The sequence below is a fragment of the Siniperca chuatsi genome, linkage group LG17 (genome assembly GCF_020085105.1).
Source record: "Siniperca chuatsi isolate FFG_IHB_CAS linkage group LG17, ASM2008510v1, whole genome shotgun sequence".
In the NCBI taxonomy this organism is placed as follows: domain Eukaryota; kingdom Metazoa; phylum Chordata; class Actinopteri; order Centrarchiformes; family Sinipercidae; genus Siniperca; species Siniperca chuatsi.
In genome coordinates this window covers 26,970,861-26,984,855 of record NC_058058.1, presented here as the reverse complement: position 1 = coordinate 26,984,855, position 13,995 = coordinate 26,970,861, and the positions used below count along the sequence as shown (strand labels likewise).

Here is a 13,995-nt window from a genome sequence, read left to right as displayed (position 1 = left end):
TACCTCTATCCTTAGTCTTTCATACATGATGGCCAGTTTCTGCTCCCTTTCACTGTCTCCTTCAGTCTGCTCCCCCTCTGCTACCTCTGCATGGCTACACAGCGAGGTAGGAGGCAGCAGAGGCAGCTCCACAAGCTTGCTATCAAGTCCAATATCCTGCCTGGATTTCAGCTCTCTGCCAGGTACCAGGTCTGTGCCCGGGCAATGAAAACAATAAAACTGAGAGCTATACATGAACGGTGCAGGACACCGCTCTGCCTCAAACAGGCTTCTGAAACAGCCATGTTCTCTCTTTAAAGCATCGACACTGTTTCTCTTGAAGCTGTCAACGCTGATGTCATCCTCTCTGCTGCCTTCCACTGTGGTCACCGGAAAGGAGAACTCAGAGGACTTGTGAGCCCCCAGAGCGAGGAGCTCTCCTATTTTATTGTGACCGGACAGAGGGATCTCCAACAGGGTGTGGAGGCCGTCTGACTCGGCCTGTCGCACCAGCACGCACACGCTGAGAGACTCCTCCCAGTCCACCTCGTAGTAACATCCTCTCTGAGGCTGGCTGGCATGTTGGAACGGGTGGGACAGCACCGGCTGCTTAAAGTTCTGATATCTCAGGCTGTTGGGCGGTGCCAGGGCCCATGATGCACTGCTCAGGGGGCGTGTCTGAAAGATCCACTGCCAGTCGACCGCCTGAAGGAGCAATAAGGACTTGGTAAGATTATTAACATTTAGTTGATTATTACCTAAATGGTAAAAAAAAAAAAAACAATATCTAATATATTGTTATAATTTTGCTCTCTCAAATATCGATCACCTTCAAAAATCCAGTATGGGTTGGGTTCTACTGTTAACACAAGTGTGGCTGTTTTTGTAATTTTTTCTGTACTTTGTTTAAAACCTCTAAATGTAAAATGTGTTTCTACAAAAATATATATATAGAGAGAGATTAATATTTAAGTACAAAGCCAAGCTTCTCTGTTTCATGGCATCAGTTTAAAGTAGCCCAAAAGGAAGCCATTTTAAAAGGGACAGTTTAGCCCAAAATCAAAAATACATATTTTTCCTCTTACCTGTGGTGCTATTTATCCATCTAGCTTGTTTTTTGGTGTGAGTGGCCGAGTTTTGGAGATATCAGCCGTAGAAATGTCTGTCTTTTTTTTTTTTTATATAATGAAACTATATGGCTTATGGTGCTCAAAGTACAAAAAGCCAAAACAATAATTTTTTTTAAAAACTCAACAGCAATGTCTCTTTCCAGAAATTATGACCCAGTTATTCAAGATAATCCACAGGCCTTGTTGTGTATGGAATCCCATTTTAGTTTAATATTAAATGAATAAATAAATACATAAATATGCCTATAAACTTAATTAAAATGGCTATGAAATGAATCCTGAAATAAATAAGTTAGTCAATATAGTTCAATAAATAAATAAATAGGTATTTATTTTAAAAAGGATGTTTTTCAAAGGTGTTTTTTTCCCCAAAGGACTACTGCTGTTAACGGTAGCTGCCGCTAGCTAGTTGGCTAGTTAGCTCGTCGGTCACTGAGGCTGTGTTCGGTCCTGCAGCTCTGTGATATAACCACACCCCCTTCATTTGAATATAACAGATGGAAATATCTGGATAAGTTCAAGTGTAGTGTAATAGGAACTATCGGTAGAAAGAAAATAGTTCCTACATGAAACTGCTCACAACAACTGCTCCCTTTTCAGGGCTATCTGCCACTCAGGGGAGCCTGCATTAACATAACACTCAGATTCTCAACAAGTAAAAGAACCAGAATGGCAAGTGTCAAAGGAAGTTTGTAGATCAATATTTTTTGCACTGTTTACAGATGTATATTTAGTTGGTTAATCCAATCAGTTCACTATCATTCATTGTGCATATGAAGGAAAAGGAGTGAGATGAAGTTCAATGGAAATAAAGGCATTTAGCAATATGTTGAATGCAATCAGAATAAGACTGTGTAGTCCCTCATTCGTCCAGGAATGTTCCATCACAAAAAAAAGTTTCAGTCGTAGTCATCTGGACACTGTTTTCAGAATCAAGATGTTTCGGCTCCCATCCGGAAGTCATTCAATTGTGAAAATGGTCTGGGAACTCAGAAATTTAAGCTACTCTGTGTTACTTAAGCCCTGCCCTCAGGGAGGAGTCTACCTGAGGGCAATCAGAAATAATGCTATGGTGTTGATACATTGAAATTTGGTTTTGTGAATTCACACTATTCACATTAGCTAACTTCATATTAACTTGGTGCATTAAACATGAACAAAATTGGGTTAAATAAAAAGCTACTACTACTGTGTTAGTGTTTTATCTTTTACATGTTCATTTCAGGAACAGCAGATGGAAATTAACGTGAGCCTTTTGACTAAATCTGTCAAGGTTACACCGTATTACACAGTATTGCTAAGTGCCTTAAAGCCGAACTCCAACAATGGTGAAGCGTCCATGCCTGACATTTTCTCCATTGTTGAAGTCGACCTTTACAGGATTTCTTTGTCTTGCTAAGGGCCTGGCCAAGACTGTCATAATTACTGTGATGGCTGACAGATTTTATGTTTTTATTGAAAATAACACTTGTAGCCATATCAGTGTTCAACTTTACCATCTGTGCTCTTAATGCCTTCTCCCTTTGCACGCAGCACTGGCTTCTTAAACTACGCTTACATATAAAATGAATGTTACTATTTCTATGCTGTGTGTTATCATGTCAGCTATTTTTATTTCTTGATGCTTATTACTATTTGTGATAGCACTGAAAACCTACCTCATCTCAGTATGTACATTTGTCTTAGGATAATTAAGCTCACCTTGACCTTGGTATTGATAGATCCTAAAATATTTTTACTGCTATTTTTAATGTGCAATAAAGTCATTTATTAAATTGTTGCTCTAAGTCAGTTGATTTCTCTTATGGTACAAATCCAGAACTAAGTTTAATATCAATATGTACAATAATCAAATCACAGGAAGACATTAATGGAATTTTTGTTTGAATATGGCCTTTTAATGAACAATCTTCATTCTGACAATGTTGTTTTAAACTTCTTGTATACATAATAACATACACAAATGTGAATATTATGTCCCTTAACAACCACAACCAAGGATCAGAATAGAGACAGAAAGTTTGGTTTTCTGAATTGTCATGTACGTACTTATCAAATATACTGAACCACAAAACAATTCACTGAAGTCTCCGGTTACATTTAACAAGGTATGTGGCAAAACCAGGTAAAAGTAGTCAGTTTATAGAAAATATACTCATTTCTGTTTAATCTCATTGTTTATTTCTAAATTATTCAACCTGAAGACAAAAAAAAAAAAACATTCCCAATGGCTCATATTTATTGCATTCTTCAACTAAATATAATAATTTCCATGCAGCTATTAACACTCTACTTTAATATGCTGCCAAAGGATATTTCCACAGGATATTATCATTTAAGAGTAAAGATTTAGAAGGTAACAACAGTACACGTCTATTACAGGAGATATTATGCTCCCAGGTGAACATCTAGTTGGCCAGTTCCAGATGTTTCCTAATCTAGACCCGTTAATCTCAAACTGGAAAGCACTTTTCACTTGTGTGAACTAGTGCACTGGGATTGTTTCATCCTTGAACTCCAGCCTGCCAGTTCTTTAAAGTGTATTTGTAAAAAAATATGCAATGACTATCTCGCATCAGTTAGCACAAAAAGAAAATCCTACGCAGGAAAGAAGTTGAACCTCTAACTAAATTGGAGAGATCTTTCAATGATTTACATAAGCTGCTACTGTAAACTGTGGGTCTGTCTTTACATCAGAAAAACTGAACTGTAAGTTGATTGTAGCATCATCTTCATAAGTCTTTTGAGAACGGAGGATGTCCACGTGGTCTCCCTTGTCCACAACCAGATGCATGGTACCAAACACACACGGCTCAATACATCAGGTTTTCCTTTTGTGGTCATTCAGTTTTCACCGTGGGGATAACTTTCCTGTTAAAGCAAGACACTTTAATGAAGACTTGAAAGATGGCAATATGTATCATATACATACCAGCTTGTCAGACCAGGTCTATGGAGGTTTGCTTCAATGCAGGACCATCATGTGTATAGACTTACATATGTAATACCCAAAACCTGAAATGTGCACTGTGTGTGTGTGTGTGTGTATGACACAGTTCTCACATTTAACTTTATTATGAAATGTTCCTTAAAGGTCCAGTGTGTAACATTTAGGAGGAGCTATTAGCAGAAATGGAATATCATATTTAGAAGTATGTTTTCATTAGGGTATAATCACCTGAAAATAAGAATTGTTGTTTTCTCCTTACGTTACAATAAGCCGTTTATATCTACAGAGGGAGCGGGTCCCCTTTCACAGTCATGTTGCACCGCCATGTTTCTACAGGAGCCCAGAACAGACAAACCAAACACTGGCTCTATATAGGGCCATTTGCTTTTTCACAAGTTTCACAGCCACCGTAGTTTCTCCTACACACTTGGAATGGGAGGGTGAGTCGAGCGGTACTCAAATGGTTGCAAACTGCAATTTCACTGCTAGATGCCACTAAATCCTACACACTGGACCTCTAATAGTGATTCTTAACTGTTTTACGAATTGACTGAAAAGTAAGTCTTTCATATTGCATGAGCACAGGCCTCAGAATTGATCGGTCTACCTGTGATGAGCTGATCCCCCTCAAAGTGCTCGCTGCAGAGTGAAGTGAGAGGAGGAAGTGCCAGAGGGAGTCCACTTCTTTCTCATGTTCAACACCCACTGATTCAGCCTGGTTTCCTCACCTAAAGAGAATTTCATTGCACACACACAAAAAAAATGTTGACTTTACAGCACATCTTCCAGGTGAACTGCATTGAAAGCAGGCATTATGACAAATATTTATAGCATAACTTCTGTTCATATCAAGCCTTGGGATTTTCTGTTATGGCAGTTATTACTTATAGTAATACTATTACTAGTTATTTTCTAAGTGTAAACTTCATCAGCACACATAAAGAAATAACTATTGGGCTACATCTGCTTATCCAATATCATCAATGCTGCATATTAACATCAAAATAACAGGAAACATCAACAAACTCAATAACTAGATAGTACTAGATAGTATCGTTGTTGTCGCTAGTGTTGTAAATTAGTTAACAACCAGCAGTAAACTTAGCGATAGTTAGCTTACTTTGCTAGTGTTAGCTTAGGTTGTTAGCAAGCTACTAACTTTATGAGGATGTAGATAAAAACAAAATGCCAACAACAGCCCTGCTGTAATAAACTAATGTCTGAACTCTAGGTTCAACATATGGACATTATCTGAGGTAGAAAGCAACTTACCCATCATGAAGAACAGTGTTGGCATGGTTGAAGTGAAGTGCCGGCTGTAAGACCCGCCTTGATGAGAGGACTGACAGATTGTATTTCCATTTGAATTTTGACACCAAACAAGCATGGTGACAAGTAAATGTAAATGCAATAGACTGGGGGTGCTGTTTCATTATCGAACTGAATTGCCAATTGCAAAATTAATTTTAAAAATTGCATGACCAAATGGCAGTTTGATTTGCCAATTGCAAAATGCATTGCCATTTGAATAAAGAGGCCAAAAACTTCTATATATCTTGTGTAACCGGGTCATGAATTCTGGAAAGAAACATTGCTGTTGAGTTTTTCAAATCTATTTTTTTGGTGCTTTAAGCACCACAAGCAGATTGCCATACAGTTTTATTCTATTCAAAAAAGGCAGACATGTCTATGGCCGATATCTCCAAAACTCGGCAACTCATACCAAAACAATCTAAATGGATAAATATAACTACAGGTAAGAGGAAAAATATGTATTTTTGATTTTGGGGTGAACTGTCCCTTTAAAGCCGGAAACACTTGGTGTGTTGGTGAGAACTTGCACTGTTGTGAACATTCTCTCACTGCCAAGTAGCCAAGTCCCTCTTTGGAGTTTTTTGGGAAATATGTGTAATAAAACTGGTCAAATTTAAAGATATTCAATACTGATGAAAAAGGCTGCTTCAATGCAAAATTACACTGGCCTAATGGCCTTAAAAACCCTGTGTTGGTCTAACACACAAGTCAAATGTGAAATGGAAGAGAGGATCTCAGGATCCAGCAGATTACCTCACTGAGACTCCAGCTCTGTTTTTTGATGGGTTGCCTTCTGCCTTGGCTGCGGACACAACCCACCCAGAAGGCAACGCCCCCTCTGCTCACAGCCATTCACCACAGGGGCCAGGGTAACCCCAGTCACCAGCTGACCATCACCCACAATAGGAGGACACCGCAATGACACACAGACCGTCTCCTCAGGACCTTATGACTCTGGACAATGCCCAACTACAGCAGCAGGCTCTCTATCGCGACAATCCTGAGACCACAGAGATGAGAGGGCAGAGTTAGTGACAGCCAGTTTCCACCAGGACATTGGTTAGAGGCAGAGTGTTAAAATCGAGTGGTACTATATAAATGCTACCAAATGGAAATGGTAAAAAATTATAATCTACTGAAAATATTCACCTGCCAATGATCAAATGAATGGTTTTATTGACATAAATTGGGGTGCTAGAATGATTAGATAACTGATAACTTAGATTTTGAGGACTGATTAATCATTCATGTCATTGATCAAGCAAAAATAGCTGCTGGTCCCAACTTCTCAAATGAGAGGATTTGCTGCTTTTTTTGCCGTTATTTGACTGTAATTAGAGTCTGAGCGCCGACAGGCGGCGAAGGCCCTATTGTAATGCAAGAAATTATTATTATTTTGAGGGCCCAAATGTGCTCGAAAAGTTGTGCAACTTTGTACATGCATCAGGACTGGTGAAAAGTTTGATATTTTATGGTTCCATAGCGCCCCCTAAAACAAAAAGAAAAAAAAAAATGCAGCCCCCGGCCTACGTTTCACTTATGTGTACAAAATTTGGTAAATACATGTATCACCCCAAGACATGCAAAAAAGCCTCTTGGAGCCATACCCTAAACCCAACAGGAAGTCAGCCATTTTGAATTGAATTTGCATTTTTAGACCATTTTTCGCCATTTACAGGCATCGTACTTTAACAAACTCCTTCTGGAGAATTAATCGGATCGACTTCAATCTAAAAGACCTTTGCAATGAAAAGTTATCAAAAGCTTGAGTTTTCGTTGAAGGGCGTGTCCGTGGCGTGGAGTCGAATTTTGATGTTTCCCCAAGAAACAGGAAGTTGTTGTAACTTGAGTGTACATGGTAAAATTTGCCCCACACATGCTTCACATGCTTGATAAGAGTCCCGCCCTGAAGGCACTAACATGACAACATTCAGTTGTAGTCCTGGCGCCACCTACTGGCAAGAGGAAATGACAAGTTATATACTTTGACGTACTCTTCCTAGCAGGTTGGCCAGATCCACCTCAAATTTGGGCAGACAAGTCTTAAGACCTTGATGATGCTTTTTTCTGAAGATTGTGAGTTTCCATCAAACACCGTTGTCATGGCATGAAACAGTAAGTTGTTGTAACTTGAGTGTACATTGTTCAATCTGCCTGACATTTTACATGTTTGATAAGAGTATGCATGAGGACATCTTCATGCCAATTAGGAGTTGTAGTCATTGCGCCACCTACTGGCAACAGGAAGTAAACTTTGTGTGACAATCACCAATTGATGTACATGGAATTTTCAGGGTGTGGTTAGCACTTACATATACTGGAACATAATGTACAATTACTGGGTGTTCTCTAGCACCATATAGCGGCTGCAGGAAGGGACATTCACCTCCTCCGTGCAGCATTCAAAACACATGAAAATTCAGAGCCACGTTGACTGATCTGGACCCAGTCATGTGGTAAGGTGTGAAGGTCCGCTCATTGCTGCTTACAGCTTTGATTAGGGGCCGAGCAGCGACCGCTACAAACCGTATTGAAATGCAAGGAATTATTATTATTATTCCTCCAAATGAATCGCATTTTTGAGGGGCTAAAGGTGCTCAAAAATTTACGCAAGGGTGTGGCAAAATGGCTTCGCTAGCGCCCCCTACAGAGCGACATGTTTCACTTAAATGTATGAAATTTGGGGAACGCATGTATCATGTCCAGACATAAAAAAAAGCCTCCTGGACCCATACCCTAAACCCTAAAGTTAATTTTGTGGTAATTTTTTTTGCAATTTACAGGATCCATACATGAGCGAACTCCTCCTAGAGAATTAATTGGCTCGACTTCAAATTTTTACAGAGCAATCTAAAGACCTTCACGATGAAAAGTTGCTCAAAGCTTGAGTGTTTATCGAACGTGTGGCCATTATGGGGCGGCAAATTTCAATGTTTTGCCATGAAAAAGGAAGTGGTTTGTAACACGCCTGTACATGTTCCAATCTCAACCAAACTTCATATGTATGATAAGGGTCCTGCCCTGAACACATCTATATGACAATATTCAGTTATTGTCACAGCGCCACCTACTGGCAACAGGAAGTCATCCTTTTGTGACAAACATCTGATTTACTTGGAATTGACATGGTGTGGTCTACACATGATATCCAGCAAGCGTTTAGTGTTTGTTCTCTAGCACCACATAGTGGACACAGAAAGAAATATTTAAACAGGAAGTGGCTGTAACTTCAATTTACACCGTCCACTCTTCCTCTAATTTCACGTTTGATAAGAGTCCCACCCTGATCACATCAACAGGCCAAAACTGACATAAAGTCATAGCGCCACCTAGTGGCAACAGGAAGTAAGCCTTTCATGGCAAAGATGATCCAATTTGCAAGAAAGTTTCGTGGTGTGGTCTACGCATTATATCCTTCAACATGACGCATAAAGTGTGCTGTCAAGTGCGAGGAAACATTTTCATTGGTCGCACTAATGCGCCTGAAATGTAGCAGGGCTGATACATTTTTTTTAAAACACGGCATTCGTGATCGATTAACCAGTGGACAATCTCCCCTCATTCTATTTCCCCTCCCGTGCGATCTACTGACAATCGCACATGTTCTGCAGAGAAACACACACAGAGAGTCTCCTGTTTAATGTAGACCTACTTATGTTGTTTTGTTAAAGCTTGTAAGTGCACCTGTTGGTGCCGATGTCATTCAATACCACGTTGGTTTCGATCGTTTCGACAGGCTACATCAAAAACCACAAGCCTCCTCCACACACGACTCACCTGCTGCTGTGAAAACGGAATCACGGGTGAAAAAAAATCGAAAATACAAGTTGTGTTTTTTGGGCGACTTTATATCACTGCTGATGAAGAAAGTCAACAAAGCAGACACATCCAGAGAGAGAGAAACAGAAAGAGGCGGGGCAGGGTAAGCCAGTGTGTGTGCAGAGGTGTAGGTGTATGCGTGTGTACAGAAAAAAAAAAAAGAACTGAAGGGAAAAGCAGGGTGAGCAGATTGAAGTAGTTTGTGAGTAAACACTAAAATAAGGTGGAGAACTGAGTAGAATTAAAATTGTGAAATAAATAACTTACTATAAAAAGAGTAATATATTAATGTATTCTTTCAAACGTTAGCCTATATTATCCCTCACAAAAAAGGTAACGCTTAAAATGTATTAGGTACACCTGTTCAACTACTTGTTAACGCAAATATCTAATCAGCCAATCACGTGGCAGCAGCTCAATGCATTTAGGCATGCAGACATGTCAACGAAGTTCAAACCAAGCATCAGAATGGGGAAGAAAGGTGATTCAAGTGACTCTGAACGTGGAATGGTTGTCAGTGCCAGATGGGCTGGTTTGAGTATTTCAGAAACTGCTGATCTACTGGGATTTTCATGCACAACCATCGCTAGGGTTTACAGAGAGTGCTCCGAAAAAAAGAAAATATCCAGTGAGTAGAGGTCAGAGGAGAATGATAGGGATGCGCTAATCAAGTTTTCTTGCCGCGATACAGATTGCCAATTAAAAAAACAAGTACTGGAATACCTTGAAAATATCCCCCCTTTTAACAAAGTGCTTAAAAAGTCCTTGAAATTAAAATGAACCACATGACACTGTCTTACATTTTGACTTTTTAACATTCTGATGCGTCACCATCTCTCCCTCTCTGACTCATCGGCTCTCCCTCTCCTTTCTTCCTTGCCTTAATGAGCCTGTTATTGAAAACTAAATATGCCAGGGAAGTGTAAATTGAATTAATTAATTTATAGCGAATGGCTTTTGACTGCTCTGTTTTATACAGACCACTGACTCCTCACTCCTCATAACCATCCAAGTGATCAACAACTGCTAGGCTAAAAACAAGGCTTACCTAGTCTGTTGCAGGCCACATCCCTAGAGAATGGCCAGACTGGTTCGAGCAGATAGAAAGGCAACAGTAACTGAAATAATCACTTGTTACAACAGAGTTATGCAGAAAAGCATCTCTGAAGGGATAACACTTCAAACCTTGAAGCAGGTCGCCTACAGCATCAGAAGACCACACCTGGTGCCACTGCTGTCAGCTAAGAACAGGAAACTGAGGCTACAATTGGCACAGGCTCAACAAAATTGGACAATAGAAGATTGGAAAAACATTGCCTGATCTGATGAGTCTCAATTTCTGCTGCGACATTCAGATGGTAGGGTCAGAATTTGGCATGAACAACATGAAAGCATGGATCCATCCTGCCTTGTATCAAATGGGTCAGGCTGATTGTGGTGGTGTAATGGAGTCAGGGATATTTTCTTGGCACACTTTGGACCCTTTAGTACCAACTGAGCATCGTTTAAACACCACAGCCTACCTGAGTACTGTTGCTGACCATGTCCATCTCTTTATGACCACAGTGTACCAATTTTCTAATGGCTACTTCCAGCAGGATAACATGTCATATCACAAAACTCAAATCAGCTTAAACCGGTTTCTTGAACATGACAATGAATTGACTGTACTCAAATGGTCTCCGTAGTCACCAGATCTCAATCCAACAGAGCACCTTTGGGATGTGGTGGAATGGGAGATTAGCATCATGGATGTGCAGCTGACAAATCTGCAATATGGACCAAAATCTCTGAGGAATGTTTTCAGCACCTTGTTGAATCTATGCCACGGATAATTAAGGCAGTTCTGAAGGCAAAAGGGGGTCCAACCCGGTACTAGTAAGGTGTACCTAATAAAGTGGCTGGGGTGTGTACTGAGCAGGACATGTTACAGTTCAAAAATCAACTTGTCAGTGCTCTCTGGTGGACAAACGATATACATACATTCTTGACTGTAGGCTCATAGTCAATAGTGGTTTTAGTGAGCTTGATCATTTTACAAGCACTTTTCTCTTGTTTTTACTTTTTATCTTGTTCTTACACATTTCAGTCCTCAGTCCTTTTATCAGCTTTTCCTCCTAATTGCACCTTTTTTTCCCATTTCCATTAGACAAAATAAAAGAGGGGGTGGGATCGCCATTATTTTCTCTAGTACTTTTACCTTGTTTTTACCTCTACTTTTTTAGATCTTGTTGCTAGTCTCAAGAGTGCCACCCACATTCATGGAAATAAACTGGATTTAGCTATTACAAGGGATATTGATGTTGACATTTCATCCATTGCCAAGGTCCCTGTTTCTGATCATTTGTCTTTTTTCAAATCTGATGAACACCTTTCCTCCATCCACCACTGACTCAGTTGATGGCCTGGTTGATAATGTTAAATTAAGATTCTCATTAGATAACACTTGAAGGAAATGGTGTTCCAATAACCTGGAAGAATCTCATTTAGTCTGGCAAGATAGTCTTAAAACATATAGGAAAGCCCTCCGTAATGCCAGAGCAGCTTACTACTCATCGTTAATAGAGGAAAACAAAAACAACCCCAGGTTTCTTTTCAGCACAGTAGCCAGGCTGACAGAGAGTCACAGCTCTATTGAGCCATGTATTCCTATAGCCCTCAGTAGTAACGACTTCATGAGCTTCTTTAATGATAAAATTTTAACTATGAGAAAAAATTCATCACGTTCTGCCCTCAGCCGGTACCGACTTTTCTTCAACACAGGAACCTTATAAACAACTGTAAAACCGGATATATATTTTGACTGCTTTGCTCCTATCGACCTTCAACTAACTTCAACGATTAATCCATCTAAGCCATCAACCTGTCTCTTAGACCCCATTCCAACTATATAATTCAATTTTATTTATATAGCACCAATTCATAACAGAAGTTATCTCATTGCACTTTTCCTATAGAGCAGGTCTAGACCATACTCTTTATATTATTATTTACAGAGACCCAACAAATCCCACCATGAGCAAGCATTTGGTGACAGTGGCAAGGAAAAACTTCCTTTAAGAGGCAGAAACCTCAATCAGAACCAGACTCAATGGTGGGCAGCCATCCGCCGCTGCCGTGTTAGGTTTAGAGAGAGAGAGGTTTTGGGGGTGGGGTTGGGGGAGAGGTAGGCAATGAATGCAAATACCACCTAGAATTTTTTTTATTTATTTATTTATTTTTTTTAAATAGTATCATTGTAATTGTAGTGTTAATATTAATAAATAATAATTAATAATAATAATAATATGGAGGAACTGCCAAAAATAATTTATAAAAGAAACATTGATATTTCTGTTTTAATTTGCTTCTGTACTTATTTACATTTGTATTAATTCCCATATTTATTTACTTTCCCATTTAATTTTCCATTTATTATTTGTTCATTTATTCATATTTTATGTATGTATTACTTCCCCCCCACCCCTCCCATTTATTTCCCCGAACTTATGTTTTTGTCTTTTCTTTTTACATTCCTGCATGCATTTCTGCTTCATTATGCAAGTGAGGGGAGCTGTGTGACACAGGCTTAATGTTTCACCTATTGGTTGATCGACTATACATGCGCCTTGCTGCTACAATGGTGGCCTCTGGCCACTGAGGGACAGTCGGCTCACAACTATCATACCGAGGAGATTTACAGATGGCTCCAACCAGGACTCTTATCTGGATCATATTTCCAGATTTCTTAGAAAATCCATCTCTGATGTCCTCCGGCTGCTCTGCCTCAACTCTCTGTGATTTACGGAGTTTACTGATGAACAGTTAACTTCACTTGCTGCTAACTGTAACGTTAGCTGCCCTCAGCTAGTTAGCCATGCAGCTGCGGTCCGATTAACGTTACCCGACTCTCCCCGGAGTGGGACAATGAAAACAATGACACTCCCCCAGTGCTCCCGGCTCCCAGTCCGGGCAGTCAGCTAATGGCACAGCTAGCAGCACAGCTAAAGTAGCTGACTGCTAACTAGTAGTTAAAGCCATCTGTCTATCAGCAAACTCTGTAATGTTAAATCACCGAAAGTTAAAGCAGAGCAGCCGGAGGACATCTGAGGGAAGACCAGAAAATATTCCCTCCATAAAGTGTGATCCCTTTTCACCAAAATCACTGAATAAAGTTATAAAAGTTGTGTGCTTTTGAACAGTTATGAGTGAGGCCGGTCCCCAGAAACACTTGCATCGCTTTTCCAACCTAATTCTTGTCTCATTTGTTGTCTGATAAACAATAAATTCATCATATTGCTATTTTCCAAGCTACTGTAGTTGTCATATTTCTTGGGACCCACGTGAGCACGGAGTAAGTTGGAAACATGATAGACGCGTACTGAGAATAGTGAGCTAGCTTATTAGCTGAAGACCCATTGGTAGCCTGGGACTGGCTGGGGGAGCCTCCCCAGTATGCCTGCCTCTCTGGGCATGTGGAGAACATGCATATGGAAAATGTGGTAGTAATGTTCAAGTTAAATGTAACTGCGGAGGAAACCACACAGCAGCGTATGGTGGATGCGCCGACAGGAAGCAGGCAGTGGAGATTCAACAAGTAAAATCAGATCAGAAAGTAACATATGCAGAGGCTACGAGGCTATGTAAGAGTGAAAGACGAGAAGGAGTCAACCAAAGAAAGCCTCAAACAAATGCAAATGGATTAGCACAGGTACATAAGGACAACACAGGAATATCAATGGACAGGTTAGTGTTATTTTTAGCCTACGTCATCAACTGCTATTAAAGGATTCACAATCATACGCAAAAATAGATACAATGGAA

At 39.9% G+C, this 13,995-nt stretch overlaps 1 protein-coding gene and 1 pseudogene across 4 annotated transcripts in view; one reads left to right on the top strand and one right to left on the bottom strand.

Moving 5' to 3' along the window:
- LOC122864763 overlaps positions 1–13,995 on the top strand; it is a 109,143-nt pseudogene that overhangs the window by 78,707 nt on the left and 16,441 nt on the right.
- Positions 1–13,995, bottom strand: part of lg17h6orf136 (linkage group 17 C6orf136 homolog) — a 32,234-nt gene that overhangs the window by 13,157 nt on the left and 5,082 nt on the right. For 3 of the 4 annotated variants that reach the window (XM_044171422.1, XM_044171424.1, XM_044171425.1), the window contains exons 2-3: positions 6,127–6,373; positions 4–684 (exon numbers count right to left, since the gene is read on the bottom strand). In XM_044171422.1, coding sequence (XP_044027357.1) covers positions 4–684; positions 6,127–6,225 — 780 coding nt within the window. In that variant the 5' untranslated portion in view covers positions 6,226–6,373. The remainder of the gene's footprint in view (positions 1–3; positions 685–6,126; positions 6,374–13,995) is intronic. The other variant, XM_044171426.1, reaches the window with a different exon arrangement.